At 38.8% G+C, this 17,011-nt stretch overlaps 1 protein-coding gene across 2 annotated transcripts; it reads left to right on the top strand.

Annotated features, from left to right (window-relative positions):
* Positions 1–46: 46 nt before the first annotated feature.
* On the top strand, positions 47–15,383 carry LOC146619171 (scaffold protein ILK). 2 transcript variants are annotated; one of them, XM_085370507.1, is made up of 13 exons: positions 47–137; positions 1,089–1,345; positions 7,249–7,414; positions 10,508–10,603; positions 10,692–10,788; positions 10,901–10,984; positions 11,211–11,296; positions 11,389–11,498; positions 11,714–11,841; positions 12,047–12,168; positions 12,253–12,352; positions 13,708–13,838; positions 13,958–15,383. In XM_085370507.1, exons 2-13 carry the CDS (start codon positions 1,257–1,259, stop codon positions 14,105–14,107), a joined length of 1,359 nt encoding a protein of 452 aa, XP_085226633.1. In that variant the 5' UTR covers positions 47–137; positions 1,089–1,256; the 3' UTR covers positions 14,108–15,383. The 2 variants fall into 2 exon arrangements, with proteins under 2 accessions (XP_085226633.1, XP_085226634.1); XM_085370508.1 differs by lacking the exon at positions 47–137 and adding an exon at positions 945–992.
* Positions 15,384–17,011: the final 1,628 nt, after the last annotated feature.

Below are 17,011 nucleotides of genomic sequence, written 5' to 3' on the forward strand. Positions count from 1 at the left end.
GCGGCTCTCTCTCTCTTCTTCCTCCACGTACGTACGGGTGTGGACGCACAGCTCTCTGAATGCTGAAGGTAACACAGCAAGGCTTGTAACTTTTCCTCTGTACAGCTACAATACACCGCAACAAGCTAATATATCCGGTAAGTTTAAAGGCATGGAGGTAAATAATTTTTTTTAATTTGACCTGTTTAAACTATTAAATGATGGTTCGAGTGAAATCCTCAGTCGGTCACCGTTAAATGAGAGAAACACGGACAGCCCCCGCGGCAGGATAGATAGTTAGCTTGTTAGCACAGACCCAAATGGATTTTATTTCACGACGTAGAAGATGCAAGTTTATAGTGAGGAGCTAACCAAGATATATATCTTCCATATGGTGGAGTAAAAGCAGTCGGTGGTGCTGCCACGAGTAGAAGAACTAGGCGGCTGACTTAAGTGAGCTTTCCCCTCACTGTGTTAGCCGGATAGCAAAGCAGCTAGTCAGGCAGTGACAACATTGTTGGGAGTGTAAATGGTATAAACTGCGTGGATCAATGGCGCGTGAAACTTAGGTTGTGACCATACTGAAAAAAAAATTAAAAAAATATTGTATTATCATATTATACCGTCCCACTTATTGGCTAATACCAGTCTCACAATCAATTAGAGCTGCAAAACCAATACGAAGATAATAAAAAATCAACCACTTTCTTTCTACAAAGAAGAGCAGCAAATCCAGACTGTAAACTTGATAGGGCCATGAAGTGATTGATTTATTATCAATATATTAGTATAATCAGTATAATATATTAGTCTGTTGCCGGTGTATTAAAGGAATACAGACTTCAGTTTGACTCTGGATGATTATATTTATCTATTCTGGTGTCCAGGGCTATTTTTTCATACAGCTACATTTTGTGAGTCACTGTGTTGTAAACGGCATACCCACCCTGTATTACTCAGTTGGAGATTACTCAACACTAGGTTGTCTTGTCTGTAGGCTTTCTCCTTTTTAGGTTTGTACAGCAGTTTGTTTGTTTGTTTTTGTTTTTTTGTTTTTTAAGAAATAATTTTAACTGAGTGACCATTTTTCTTTAAATCAATTTCTTTAGGGTCGTGTTGGTGCTGCTCTGATTGTGGTTCATACTGTCCCAAATGAGGGACTGATGCTGGCCAGGACGTGCCTGAACCCATCGGGTTGCAACTCTTGTCTGTCCCAGTTTAGTTCTGCATCTGCTCCCACGGGTGCGTCCTAGAAGAAAAACAATACACCAGCCAAAATGGATGATATATTCACTCAGTGCCGGGAAGGCAATGCAGTGGCAGTTCGTTTATGGCTGGACAACACAGAGAATGATCTCAATCAAGGGTGAGCTGCAGTTTTTTTCATAGCCAGAATTTATCAGTCACTTCTGTCCATATTATTTCAAATGAAAGTTGGATACTGGAATCCTAATTAAGAATTTCATTTATATCCCCAAGCAGCTGTGCCTGCTTGCTTGTGACTTGCTAAAACATGAATTTGTGATTCCAAATAGCGTGGCTCAAAATTTCAAATGTGATCTTGTGTTTTATTTAAAATGTTTTATTCTTAAAGTTCTTCTCTGGTGCAGTCTGAAAGCCCGCCTTTTCAATCCCCTGTGAGATTGTGGACTGCCGTTGAACCCATTTCCTTGTGTGCGCATGTTTATGTTTAGAATGCCAGCACAGTAAATCAAAAGCATGATGTTGGACAGGAAGCATGCTGTGATGGTATAGTTAGTCACAGCAGTCAAAATCAGGCTCTGCATGCTCTGGATACAACTTGGTTTTGGATGGATTTGGATGCAGAAAATATTGTACTTTACTTCTGACATGACACATTTAGTACACAGCATTTTCTGTCTAATAGTTCCAGATTAAGAGTCCTGGGCTGCTGTTTTTATCCTAAGCTGGCTACATTGGGAAAAACTTGGCAGTCCAGTCTGGATGGCCACCCACGAATCTTGTCTTTTTAGAGAGCTCTGTTTAAGATTTAGACTACCGGTGTTTGTGTTCAAAGCAAACAAAGAAATAATAAATGAGTCAATTTAATTATGTTCCTTGTGTAAGTGGTAGCTGTTCTCTTTCCTTCTCCATTTCTCTCTGTTTTAGTGGACTTGTGGTAGGGGTTTTTTTACTGACAGTTATTCATTTGCAAATGACATAGTTGTCAAGCTTTCATTATGTTGCTAGTACTATGAAAACGAAAGAGCCTTTTTTGGATTAGTGGTCGTCCTCTTTTTTTTTGACATGGTTGTAACCAAGAAAACATTTGTTAACTGACAGAAAAGATAACTGGTAACGTCAGAGGCACAGGGATGTTTCAAGAAATATTTTAATGTTGTTAAAATTGCTATTTGGTCAGCATCTTTTTTTTTTTCTTATTTGGGACGTGTTTGCTCTAAATATAAAAGAGGAACTTGAGAATATACATCATAACTTGAAAATATAGCTGTATTCTAAAAATAGATGCAAACAAGATATGTCTGTCTATACATACACTTTATTCAGAAAGTTATATTTTTTTTCCTTTTCTTTGGCTTCCTGTTTGCTTTGTTTTTTCCACTTCTTGTGAGTCTATCTGATTGCATTGAGCCAGTGTGGATTCATGCATGCGACTCGCCCATTAGTTGATTACACGTCTAGTTCCCTTTTCCGGCTGATGTGTGTCCTCCAGTGTATAAGACACTACAGAGCCTCAAGCCTTCCTTTTCTGTGTTTTAGTAAACTTACTGTGCTCTTGCCTGACAGAACCCTCCCTGAGATATTTTCTATGCTCTACAATGACGATGTGTTTACACTGATGTAACTCCCACATGAACAGTAGTAGTGGAATGCAGAATCTCCTTACAAGGAGCAACACATGGGCCTCAAGGGAAGCTTTTACCACCTACCAGAACTGAGGGCTAAGGGGAGGAGTTTATTATTGTGGGCAGGGCTGAAAAGACAGACAGAAAATCTTTGTGTATGTGGGGCTGTATAGTGAATTTTTCAAAAGAGGAATGCATAGTTAAGCCATAGCAGCCCACATCACCTTCCCCCTTCTCTACTGATATGTTTCCTGTATGTCTCCCTGTGGTATTAGATAGCTCCACTCATTTCCCCTTACTGCTGCCGCCAAGTTTAGAAGACTCTAATTGCAAAGTTTAAAACATATTCTCCTAAATATTTGTAATGTGGTCATTATGTTCTGATGTTGTCTCTCAGTATTTTTTACAGTACCATTTTACTGGTTGGTGGATCATTATTATTAACACAAAATGCAGGTGTTTATTATTAAAGACCTACATGGCCTTGTGTGAAAAAGTAAATTCCCTGTAAACCTAATAACTGGTTGGGCCAGCCTGAGCATCAACAACTGCGATAACTTTGCGATAACTGGTAATGAGTCTTTCACAGTACTGTGGAGGAAATCTGACCTCCTCGTCTTTTCAGAACCGCCTTTTTTAAGCTTAGCTCTCCAAAAAAAGGGGGTTAATCACAGCTAATTCAAGATTTAACAAGAGGGGCAATTACTTTTTCACACAGAACCAGGTAGGTTTAAATAACTTTGCTCCCTTAATCAATGAAATCATCATTTGAAAACTGCATTTTGTATTTAATTGGGTTATCTGTGTCTAATATTAAAATTTGTTTGATAATCTGAAACATGTAAGTGTGACAAATATGAAAAACACTAGGAAAACAGGAAGGAGGCAAAGACTTTTTCACATGTGTGTTTTCTCCCTATTCCCTATTCTCCCTAAATCCATAGTGTCTTCAACTTCTGGGAAAGCTTGAAGTCAGACCGTTGACAGATTAAGTGATAGTACTATAATAATATTTAGTTTTGCTCTTTGGTTTGACTCCTAGTAAGGTATCTGTACCATGTCCAAGCATTTTTTACCTCTAACATAGAGCTCCATTGACCAGTATGACTGCTGTGGTTGATTGATGGTGGGTAATTGGAAACACAGTGGTCTAAATTCTTGTTCAAATGGGTAGTAATGGATTCAGAACAAGCAGTGCTAAGCATTGACAGAGATCATAAGGTTTGATTCAGGTCTTATGTTATTGGGTTATTATTATAATAATAATTACTATTATTATTATTTCCATCTAAAAAAAGAGGGGCTGCCATCTGCTGCAACTGGTTGTTAGGTTAACAGGAAGACGAAAAGAAAAAAGGAGCATAGAAATCCAAGAACAAAACAGACTGTGGGAGTGAGTGGAAAGAAGTTAATGACAGTAAACAGCTGTATGTCAGTTCAACAGGAGGGAAAATAGGATTGTGGAGAAGAAACGCTCTGTGCATCATGGAACGTCCTCCAGCAGCCCAAGCATATAGCAGTATAATTAAGGGAGTGTTCAGAGGCACCTGATCTAGCCTTAACTGTAAGCTTCATCAAAACAGATTTTTTTTTAGTTTAATTTTAAAAGTAGAGATGATGTCTGGCTCCTGAACCCAAACTGGAGGCTGGTTCTGCAGAAGAGCAGCCTCATAGCTGAAGGCTCAAAACCTGCAGTCTGAGAGCAAAGTGCTCTGTTGGGTCAATGTGAGACTGAGGTCTTTAAGATGTGATGGAGCTTGCTTATTCAGGACTGTGGACGAGAAGGAGGATTTAAAGATCAATTCTGCAGTGAAGAGAAGCTTTAACTCAAGTAATGTGATCTTTACTTTCACTGTGTCTCCTGTGCTCTGCTCCATGTGTCTGAACTGAAGTAAAACAAACACAAATTAATTGAGTAAAGAAACAATAAATTATACTTTCTTTTAAATTCCCCTCTCTAACTTTTAATGGTAGAGAATACATTGTATGATATGTTAAACAATCAATTTGAAAATGCTCTGCACATTTGAATAAAAATATGTAGCTGTAGTCCCGGATTAGCTGTTTTTAGTGTAGCTAGTATCAGGTTGTTATTCTTGTATGCAGCTACTGCAAAAGGGATTTAACATGATCAGGTTAATTGTAACACTAAGAGATAAAATTTCCCATCTATCAGAATATAAAGTATTAGGTAGAAATGCACTGTGATTTGGCTGTGGTAGTTCTACTGTAGTTTATGTACCTTTTATTTTAGAATGATCCTTCTTGTCATTGGATATTTGAATGAATAAAATGAATACTAGAAAAATGAGTTTTTCAAGAGTAAAAACACTAATTTACTATTCCCGTAGCTGCTTTTTAGATATTTCAGTGGATTTGTTTTTCTTTAGCCGAGGCTTGTTATATGAGCCAGTGGAGATGTCAGTGCAGACATACAAGGTGCAGACAGGGACGCTTCCTCTGGCTCTTCAGTCTGCCCGGATGAGTTCTGCTGGCAGGTGAAAGTGCCTGAAATAAATTACTGCAGTCAGTGAGGAGGGAGTGAGCAAGAGGAAACCCTGGCACTCAAGTCCTCATGGGTTTGTGGGATGAAGGTAGCTTAAAGGGAAAATCCATCCTGTAACAAAAATACACACAGAGACCAGTGTTGAGGCTTACTTGATGTAACCACAGTACATTTTCAGCATTTATATGTGGACCTGAGCTATTATTGTGTACTTTTTTTTAGAATAAAATTGCTTTATATAAATATTTGAATAAAAATGAGTTAACTGAACTTAGATTTTTCAAGATATATCTTGAAAAATAAAGGGAAATAACTTCATCTAAAATCTTTATTTTGTTAAAATGTTTTGCACAAGTCATATTTGAACAAGTTGTGCATCAACTCAGGAAACTCTAAAAGAAAATCACACTGTCAAAAGCTATAGGGAATTATTATTATTTTTCTTATTTAAAGCCACAACTCAAAGTTGTTCAGTGACATAAAACTGAAAAAAGCAGCACATTGTATCATTGGAGAAGCTTTTGATTTGTAAGAGAATTCAAATGTAAAACTCTCAGGACAGATGAGGAGTAATATGTTTTAAAGCTAATCCATCCATGGCAGCTGTTGTTAAACAGAACATTTAAGCCCATACAGAGCACAATTTTGCTTATTTTGTAATTTCTTGATTTTACAGAAGATGTACATGAACCTTGATGCTCCACTTCCTCCCCCAAACAGACTTGCTTGGCACTGAAAGCTAATCAGATTAGAAAAGTGTGTGGGTAGTTTTTCTCTCCTAAACTGAAGCTAATTAGTTTTCAGGATTTGGCCTTTTGGTCTGAGAGGAAATTACTCTCTGAGTTGATCCACAGCAGGTCACACAGTTAGATGTGTGTTGTGGGACTGAGGGTCTCTGTGGGACTCTTGATGCTGTTTTGTGTGAATACAAGCCAGTGAATTGAGTGCTGGGGCAGACGGTTCAAATTCCTGCAGAATCATAATACTCCCTCAGTTCTCAGATCTTATTATTATGCTGTCTGTCTACTTATAATTTTGGAAGAAGTGAAAAAGATATTAAAAAGAGCACTGTGCTCATGGAAAGTAAAATCCATCATAGTAGTCCAGATGATCTGGTAGAAGTGAGTGGAGTGATGAGACAGAGTCATACTCGCGGCTCACTGAGCCTTTTAAGGACTTCAGCGCTGCTGTTTTTTTGTCCAGTCTTTTTCGTGATCGACTCTGTCACTGCGCTCTTCCTGTGTCTTAATCTCTGTTTTACTGTGTTTCACAGTGAAGACACTCCATCAGTGTGTCTGTCATATAATCGAGGCCACTGTGCGACATGTGGCATTGCTGCTGTCACCGAGACAGGAATGATGAGTGCCAGAGGCTTATTAGCTTTTGTCACTGAGTCGCATGAGCTTCCTTTTTTACAGAAGCAGAAAATGACTGTAAAAATGAATAAACTTATCATGCATACATAACTCAGCTTCACATCACTGGCATAACAGATTATTAGGAACAAATATAATAAGTATTTTTGCAGTAAATTCAGGCTTTGTGAAGGATTAATCATTCAATTTTTTTCATAGAACTCACTCATAGCATTGCTTTGGAGCTGTGTTATCTACATTAAAGCAACAGTTGTGTAAATGTATTTTATTAGATTTTTTAGCTCAGTTTTCTCATTGCACTGGTAATTAAGCATGAACGGAGGCACTGGTAATCTCACTTAACATGTATATCTTTACATTGAGGATCTGGGTTTTTCTTTTTTTTATGAAGTTTTCTTGTCAAACCAAAAACCCATTTCCCAAAACAGCTGTAGTTTTTACCATTTATACCACAGAGGTGTTTGTGTGGAAAATTGCTGATGTTTTGTCCCTCAGGTTATGCTAAGCAGGTTTTTGTATAAAAAAACATGCTCAGCTTGTATTGCTTCTGCCCCTGTAGAGATGACCATGGCTTCAGCCCTCTCCACTGGGCTTGCAGAGAGGGTCGCTCCAATGTGGTGGACATGCTCATCATGCGAGGAGCGCGCATTAATGTCATGAACCGGGGAGACGACACACCCCTGCACCTGGCTGCCAGCCATGGACATCGCGACATTGTGGGAAAGGTAGAGTTCTTGTAAACACTGGAGCACAGTAACTCTGTCTAGAGTCTCTTGGATGAATTCCACTGTGGCTATAACATAAAATGTATCATAAACGTGTCATGGATTGTGTATAAAAGACAGACATCACCCATTAGTTTATGGACTCACCCTTGGCTTTCTGGCTACTGCCGCTTTCTTTATGTATGGAGTGATAGTAGTGCTTGGTGAGCAAGCTGCATTCATAGATTGAATGGACGTAACAATAGGTGGTATAAAAGATGGATGCAACTGTTGTGCCCTCATCACCCACTGGTTTCTGGCTTCCTGTTTTGAAGCCATGAGCTGACTGTTTCTGTTGTTGCTGTCTTGGTTGCAAAAAAACCCCAGAGGCTGGGCAGACCTGACTCTACTGAAACTACATGCTAATTGGTTAATGAATCATGATTGACAAGTCATTTGCCGTTGAGCGTGCAGTTTTATACCACAGATAACCCTCTATGTTGAAACATAATATGACTGAGATTTCCAAATTAGACTCTTTTTTTTTTTAAATTCAGTATGGCCCAAACTGAGTGACTGAGACCATAAACTTAGCAGGAAAATGTTTGCAGAGGTGAAGACAGAAAGCCATTTTCCCACAGACTTCTATAGGATCATAAGCCATCTGGCAGCTTTCACATAGATTACAGGTTTAAGGCATTGGCTTTCTTTTTCTGACTCAAAAGCAATATCTGTGTTTAATACTGTCTATAGGTCTGTTTAAGAGTGGTAATTAACAGATTATTAAATACTAGAACTGTAGCCAGCATAAACTTCAGGCTCATTATGTATCAGCAATACAAACATGGTCAAGAGGACCAGACTAGAGTTTGCAGTAGGGCTGCTCGATTATGGCAAAAATGATAATCACGATTATTTTCACTGAAATTGAGATCACGATTATTTGACGATATTTATTTCGTCCGCCAGAGCTTATATTATTTTTTTACATGCTGTAGTGCCATTTGTGGGAGCATTTCAAGTTGCTATACATCAATACAACTGTTATAGCCCATATTTTAAAAATGTGTATGCATTAAGTCCATAGTAACTACATTAATTGCAAAAAAGTGCAATAAACTACAAAAAAATTGAAAATCGTTTTTGTTTTTACATATATTTCTACTTGGAGAAATTGAAGAGGTTTATCCCTCAAAACTTTAAATACAAAAAAGTTGCAAAAAATAGTTTACAACAACAGGAAATTTATTTTGAGTGTCTTCATAGTTTTATTTTTGGAGATACAGCAATTTGTATATACTGCAGGAAAAACAAAAAAACAATCCTATGATGCAAATTTGCAAAGAATGTGCATGTGCATCAAAATAAACTATTTCCAGCAGTGCAATTCGAGTTCTAAGGCCTACAAGTAAAAAACTACATTTTCCGCAAAAATGACGTCACTTGCGATAGTTCACGTTGACGTCTTTTTCAATGTGGGAAGTGTTAAGAACAGCTGATCGGATCGGCAAAGCGTGTTTCTGGAATATTATGTTTTTGTTCCTGCAAGCGCTTTTTATGCAATTTTTGCAAAGCTATATGTGGAACGAAACCGTGACCGAGGACAAGCTGATGGCATAAGATGTAAGTACAACTCCTCTGGTTTCATATGGAAAAAAATTGATTATGCTAGCTTAGCGTTCAGGTTCTACAGGGATTTAAAAATAGTTACACAGAACGAGCATGCTGCTCTGACCGGCTTTAAAGGTTTAACAATAACAATGTATTGAATAATGACTTTAAAAAATAATATAAAATAGTGTGCAAATACTGATAACAGTGCAAATGTTTGCAATATAAGAAATAAATGAAAAATGTGAACTTTGCAGTGTTGCTCTGTGGTGCAGCTACGACACCATAGCAAAGTTTACACACTGTGTCTACTTGATCCACATCTGACTCCGCGAAGCCATAATGTTTCCACACCACTTAAGTTTTTTTTTTTTACCTCTCTTTTCAACCAACGGCAGTCCACTCCTCTCCAAATAACTTCTGCTTAGCTTTCCGAGCTTCCCTCGGGTCCTCTTAATTGTTGTGACGCGTGTTCGAAATGCAGAGCAGTGCGCTTGATTTGCCACATGGAGCAGCGCGAAAGTAAAGCATGAGGGAGGGGCTAATAATCGGCTCAGTCATTTTTAATGATCGTTGAAAGCCCAGATCGTAATCGTGATTAAAATTCGATTAATTGAGCAGCCCTAGTTTGCAGAAGTGAAGCCTAGCAGATAACTTCTGGATACAGTTGTCTGTGTCTGCACATCTGTGTAGCAAAGCAGTCACGCACCTAACTTTAAGCCTTATTCTCTATATGAGCTGATTATATATAAAAGAACAAAACAAAAATATCATCCCTGCAGTTGTTAGTTTGAAATGAGCAGTGGGGATCAAAATGGTTTTCTATACAAATTGGTTGTGTTATCGGTTGGAGACGGAGCAGTGAGAGCGAGCAAATGCAAGATCTTAATATACAAGTTTCAAAATGATGCTCTCCCTGCAAGTTTGGTTCATTAGCACAGGATATTGTGAAAGCTAAAATGATATCATCTGAACAGCTGAAACATGTCTTGTCTGTTCTTGTACTTGCACCTTTTGTAACAGACAAAACTGAAGCATGAATATAAAATGTGCTTACTGCTACATATAAATGCACAGACAAAATTGGAGCTGCAAAGCAAACGGCAGGGACTTCAATGCAGCATATTAAACCTGCAGTGTTTTTCTTTATAGGAAACACAGCTGGGTTTTCAAAGTGCAGCAAACACATTGTGGCAGTAAGTGTATTTGCTGTAAGTTGTTGATGTTTGTCCATAAAAGAAAGAAAGGTATTTTGTATTATCCTGTACACAGTCCTGTTGATATAATGGCGGGCTTCTGCTCCACGATGTCGATTTTAAAATGGCTGTAAAGCAGCTACTGAGTTTAATATTAGACACGTCTCAATACCTCTGGTATGTGTCTACAGGCAAAACAACCGTGCATGATTTTTCTTGGCAGCATTGGGATCATCTCTGTGTACAGCCTAAACAAGATCTGACCAGCCTTTCTCTGCATGTAATCCGTTGTTTTTCCTTCTTTTAGCTGATCCAGTGCAAAGCAGACACCAATGCCGTCAATGAACACGGGAACACACCACTGCATTATGCTTGCTTCTGGGGACAAGACCAAGTAGCTGAGGTTAGTGTGCCTCCTGGTGGCGATGAAGCTAAAAACCTGTGTGTTTTAAAGTATTTTTAAAGTGTTGATAACGTTTGTTTTTTCTCAGGACCTTGTGACTAATGGAGCTCTAGTGAGCATCTGTAACAAGTATGGGGAAACTCCATTGGACAAAGGGAAACCTCACCTCCGTGAACTCCTCAGAGGTATGCCTGTGGTTTGACTGTTTGGTTTTTTTAAAAAAAAATGTCAGCGTCAGTCATACATCTTTCAGATTTGTTGCTCTGTACTGACTTTCTCATTTTACTATCAATACAGAAAAGGCTGAGAAAATGGGACAGAACTTGACTAAAATTCCCTTCAAGGACAGTTTCTGGAAAGGCACCACCAGAACCCGTCCCCGTGAGTCCCAGCAACCCAAAAACCAATTTATTAGCTGACCACTTTCCACCCACAGTTTTGCACAGAGTGCTGCATGAAATGGAAAAATGTTCTGTGCTAGTCTCCAGATTAATCTTAATGTGGCTTTTGAAATTTCCACAGATTTTTCAGATTTCATATAAATAATGAGCTTTTTGTCTGAGCTTTAACTCGCGTCCTGAGTTATGTCTCTGTCTTGTGTTTTTAGGCAATGGAACATTGAATAAACAGGCAGGCATTGACTACAGACAGCTTTCTCTAGCCCATAAAGTAAACGAGAACCAGTCTGGAGAGGTAATTTCTTCTTGTTTTTCATTGTGCTCAATGTTAATGCAGAGCTGCTAATGATGAATTAAAGATTCACTTTTTTTGTTTCTCTTCTATAGCTCTGGCAAGGGCGCTGGCAGGGAAATGAAATTGCCATTAAACTGCTAAAAGTTCGTGACTGGACCACTAGGAAAGGCAGAGACTTCAATGAGGAGTATCCCAAACTCAGGTTCTTATATAATCCTGACTTTTCTCTGCAGACTTTTTCGTTTTTTGCCTTCACAGTCACTCATTTGTCTGTTTGCACTGTCTTGAGCCAAATTCTGTGTATAATTTTATTTCGTGGGGAGGTGCATCTCATACTTTTTATGTCAAATCCTTTGTGGATTTGCCTGTTTTTGTCTGTCTGTCTCCCCTGTCCTTCCCTCTTGGGCTGAATCCCAGGATATTTTCCCATCCGAATGTCCTACCCATGTTGGGAGCATGTCAGTCTCCTCCCGCCCCTCACCCCATCATCATCGCACACTGGATGCCTTATGGCTCCCTCTACAACGTGCTGCATGAAGGCACCAGTGAGTACCTCTACTCTGGTCACAGGCCATACTTGTGACCAGTTTGGGTGATTTGTAGGGATTTGTGATTTATTGGAGTTAAGTATTTGTTTTGGTCATTAAGTTGTCATCACTTTTTCTACAGTAGTGATTTCACTGTCATCCAGTAATGTAGTGAAAGACATGGCTTAAACCTGTTATTACTTGTTCTTCATCATGCTGTCAGATTTTGTGGTGGATCAGACACAGGCGGTCAAGTTTGCCCTTGACATTGCTAATGGAATGGCGTTCCTACACACACTTGAACCCATGATCCCTCGCCATTACCTCAACAGCAAGAGTGTAATGGTAAGAAGAAGAAAACTATGACTAAGAGATGTGTGGTACAGTTTTTTGAGGCGTCTAAGTCAACTCTGTTTTCCGTTTTCACAGATAGATGAGGACATGACGGCAAGGATCAGCATGGCAGACGTCAAGTTTTCCTTCCAGTGTCCTGGCAGGATGTACTCGCCAGCATGGGTAGCCCCTGAGGGTAGGCATCAGTCATACAGCACAGATCCAAAGTGACAGCTGAAGCCACACAAGCTTGCACTTGAATGATGGATGCAGGAAACTCTAGACTGTCTCTGAGCCAAATGTAATTTGCAGCTGATTTCCCCAGGAGATAGATTGAAATCAAAGTTAGCTCGAAACGTAAACTGATTACAAAATGTGAAAATAACCAGGGAACATTTGCAACAGAGAAGCAAACAGAAACAGCGTGTGGGGGATGGGATGAAGGGGATTTATCACCACCAGTTACATAGAAACAACATGTATGTATGCTGTGATATGCAAGGGAGTGTTTCTTGTGTTTAAAACAAATTCACATAGTTGGCATGGTAACAGATTTTAATAATATGCCTTATATTCAAGAATTGTTTGTAATATGTAATAATAGAAATGCACTACTGCTTCGAATTTTCCTTATATTAGCAAGTTTGCTTATTGTATCATTTTGTAGAAGAATTGCAACAATATGTTTCTACTGCTTTTGCAACATGATGATATTTACATTTCAGTAATTTCTAAAGGATTATGGAATTTGGTTTAATGGCTGGTTGGCAATTGGTTTTAAACAGGCTGTTTAATCTTCAAAGAAACATGGCCACTTACAGAGGCATTAGTTTAGTTAGATTTTACTTTAGCCTGGAATCCAAGCTGATGTACATGTACTAACCTTACAGTGAGACTAAACAGATGGCACAACACACTGTTGTTGAAGTAAATGTATTTAATCTGACATTAGGTTTGTGCTGCGCTTTGTATCTGTAACCTGCTACCTTCCTTTGTGAAATCGGCTGCTCAAATGTCTTCAGTTTCTCTTCATCTACAAGATTTGGTTTCCATAGCAACATATACTATACGATGCTAGATCACAGGCAAAAAGCCCACAGAGCTCCATGTTGTTCAAGCTTTTTTTTAAGATAAATACTGAACTGTCGTGCAAAATGCATTCCTTGGGATTCCCCACTTTATACTGTATATATTTCTGCTTGTCTGCTGCTGTTTGCAGGCAGACACTAGTTTGCAAGAATGGAAACAGAAATTGCCTCAATTTTGTTTTATAATGCAGGGTTTTTTTTGGATGTTATTTGCTGCAGATTAGTAGACCATTGACTACTATATTTTGTACCTGAGTTCTGCAGACTCATTGACAATACACCGCAAGTGACACAAGGTGGTGATTTTGATCAGCTATTCATGATGTTATCAAATTAGGCACATCCTAAGGAAGGAACAGCCTCACTCGTTGCAATAACTTTTCATTTCTCCACAGTAGTCTGAGGATGTGGCATGTCGTTACGTTACTCTATAACCTTCTTTATTTTTCTTGGCATTGCTCAGCCCTTCAGAAGAAGCCAGAAGAGATCAACCGCCGGTCAGCAGACATGTGGAGCTTTGCTATCCTGTTGTGGGAGTTGGTAACCAGGGAAGTGCCATTTGCTGACCTGTCCAACATGGAGATAGGCATGAAGGTTAGCAGCACTGTTGCTTATTAGATTAACAAATGGATATCAGCAGCTTGCAGACAGACCTCACAGTTATTACCTGTTAGTTTAATGGATTTAAGGTGTCTGTATGTTCTGGTTTATAGGTTTCTTTGGAGGGGTTGAGGCCCACTATCCCCCCTGGCATCTCTCCCCACATTTGCAAGCTCATGAAGATATGCATGAACGAAGATCCAGCAAAGAGGCCTAAATTTGACATGATTGTGCCAATTCTGGAAAAAATGCAGGACAAGTGAAAAACGTCTTCTGACCTTCTTTACCTAACTGATGAACAACAGGATATCTTAACCCAGATTTGACTCTGAGATGTTGGTGTGGTGCTTACCAATATTGCCTTAAAGTCTCATTCTCACACTCTACCGCTGTTTTCAACACCACTGTACCTTCTGCTTGTGAGATGAATTCAGCAGAAATCACTCCTTTTTATATTCTGTTTTTTTTTCCTCTTCTGTTAAAGTGATATCAAAGTTTTGTTACTGATCTGCTGACACTGTCTGCAGAAGCATAGTATTTACTGTTCACTGTATAAACTGCAATCATATTGAACTGAGTAAAATCTCAAGTGACAAAATAACCCGTGGAGGTCAGCATGACATTCTGTTGAATTCCTTCAGTGGTGGGCCTGCCATGCTGATCCTCGCTGTATTAAAAAGTCTCCCTCTAAGGTGACTGCTCCTTTTGCAATGATGGTCCATAACAAATGGATAACATATTAACCAAAAGCTTGTGGGAATATGTTGTATTAATATCATCAAATGTTTGAAGCTGAACATTTAAACGTATTAGATAATAAAACAATATGAATGAGCAGTGCCCTTGAGCGCATGTACAAAAAGCAGCGTTGTGCCTTTTAGCTGGGCTGCATAGTGGTAATGATGAGCTTGGCCTTTTCGTGGACCGACTATATCTTGTGCAACCTCACAATGATTTAAAACTGGCCATAAAAGCTTGGAGTTTTTGGGAAAAATTCACCCAGAATGGAATGGAATTTTTGGTAATTGTGTTAATGTAATCGGCATTACTTATTTGCTTAATCTTTCAGTAATTATTTTTCCCCCTGATACATTATTTGAATCCTGTTTGCTCTACTGTTGAACAAAAACGTCAGTCAGCCTGTGTCATCATGTATGAAAGAAATGATGAAATATGAAAAATGTTCACAAAGAAATGATGTCAGCTCAATGCTGGCATCATTTCTTTGTGAACCAACATGAAAGCTGCACCCTATTATGTAATTTATTAAAGCATAAGATGGATGCAGTCAAAATTAGGTGTTGTCAGGGACACTTCACCCAGTTCTTTGGTTTTCATCAAGGGTTTGACTTAACATGTGTTTGTGTTCTCTCATTTATTATTTGATCCACTGGATTACTTCTTGCTTTATATCCCACTCAAGGTTTTTTTGTCTTTTCTGTGCCTCCACCAGCTTGCTTGTTTGTGCTGAAGCCAAAATCAAGAATGACATATGCAAATGTATGTATTTATATATGAGTATATTAAAAAATAAAACATATGGACAACTTGAATGTGTGCGTTTTCTGGAGGGAACTGGACATGACAGGATTGTTGTGGGAAATGCATAAAGATTGCAGATCTCTTCAAGAGAGGCGACATAAGTGTCATTGTATTGACATTTAAACGTAACATTTATCTTATGAGGAACAGGGCTTTCTGAGCTTTCTGTAGTATTGAGTCTCATTATCTCAGTCAGTGTTGACATACAAATTTGATCAGAAATGTAAAACATGATTGAGTAGTATGAGACAATAATAGAGTTATGGGTTTATCACTATTTTAGAAAGCATACTTTCCCAATATCGGACATACTCTCCAGGTTAACTGCTTGCTAATGCATATATCTGCTATCATCCAGTGCATTTAGGCATATGAACATGTTGCTTAGATAAACCTGAGCATCAGAATGCAGGAGAAAAATGATTTAAGTCGCTTTGAATTTGGTGTAGTTGTGCATGGTCTGGAAAAAAAAGAGCAGCAGTTCTCTGGGCAAGAATGCCTTGTTGATGAGGTCAGACGACAATGGCTTGGAGCTGATAGGGAGGCAGTAGTAACTGAAATAACCATTCACTGCAAGATGTGCAGAAGAGGGTTTGTGATTGTGCAGAAGAGGGTTTGTGATTGCACAGCAAACCTTGAAGTAGATGGGCTAAAGCAGCAGAAGATCGTATCTGGTGCCACTATTGTCAGCTAAGAACAAGCAACGGGGGGTTTGGGCTAACCAAAATTAGACAATAACAGTTCTGATGAGTCTTGATTTCTGTTGCAATATTCAAGCCAATTACTACCTGCCTGAGTCTTGTTACTGACCATGTTCATCCCTTTATCACCGCAGTGCATCTAGCAGGATAGAATGTCATGTCACAAACGCTCAAACTGGTTTCTTGAATGCAACAATGAGTTCTCAAAATGTCCTCCACAGTCACCAGATGTCAGTGGAAAAGAGCACCTTTTGAATGTGGTGGAAGGAGATTTGCATCATGGATGTGCAACTGACAAACCTGCAACAAGTGTGTGATGTCAGTGTGATGTCAGTATGGACCAAAATCACTGAGAAATGTTTTCAGTACTTTCTTCATTTAAGGGCAGTTTTTCTTCCAAACGTGTCCAGTGACATGTAGCAGTACATTATTAGTTTCAATGATATAAGTGGAGTTGAGGCACCGAAATACAATTGACTTTTTTTTTTTTAAATATATGTTTCAAGCTTTTACTACTGCTACTACTCAGCAAAGTATTTTATAGTGTTGCATTAGCACTTTTTTGGCCAAAGACGTTAGTATAGATAAAAGCTGGGCTTATTAAAAAGTGGTCTGCTAATATGAATATGAACATTTAACGCATTTGGGATCAACCCATATAATGCAGAGACAACAAAAATGTAAAAGGCCCCAAGAATCAACACACACAGATGCAACCCCCCCCCCCCCCCCCCCCAAAAAAAAAAAAAACTCTTCTTTTTTTTGTATTTTTCCACCTTTTTGGAACCCTTCCGTCTCCTTGTGGTGCGATTTTGCAGCTCTTTATTGATTCTTTTATTGCGTCTAACATTGGTCATTTTTATTAATTTCAGGTGTTTTGTGGTCACTTTTGCATCTCTCTGTGGTTGTTAAATTCAATTTGAG

Source organism: Diplotaxodon limnothrissa, linkage group LG14 (assembly GCF_057381915.1).
Source record: "Diplotaxodon limnothrissa isolate DT_005_m linkage group LG14, D_limnothrissa_male_GT1.1, whole genome shotgun sequence".
Lineage (NCBI taxonomy): Eukaryota > Metazoa > Chordata > Actinopteri > Cichliformes > Cichlidae > Diplotaxodon > Diplotaxodon limnothrissa.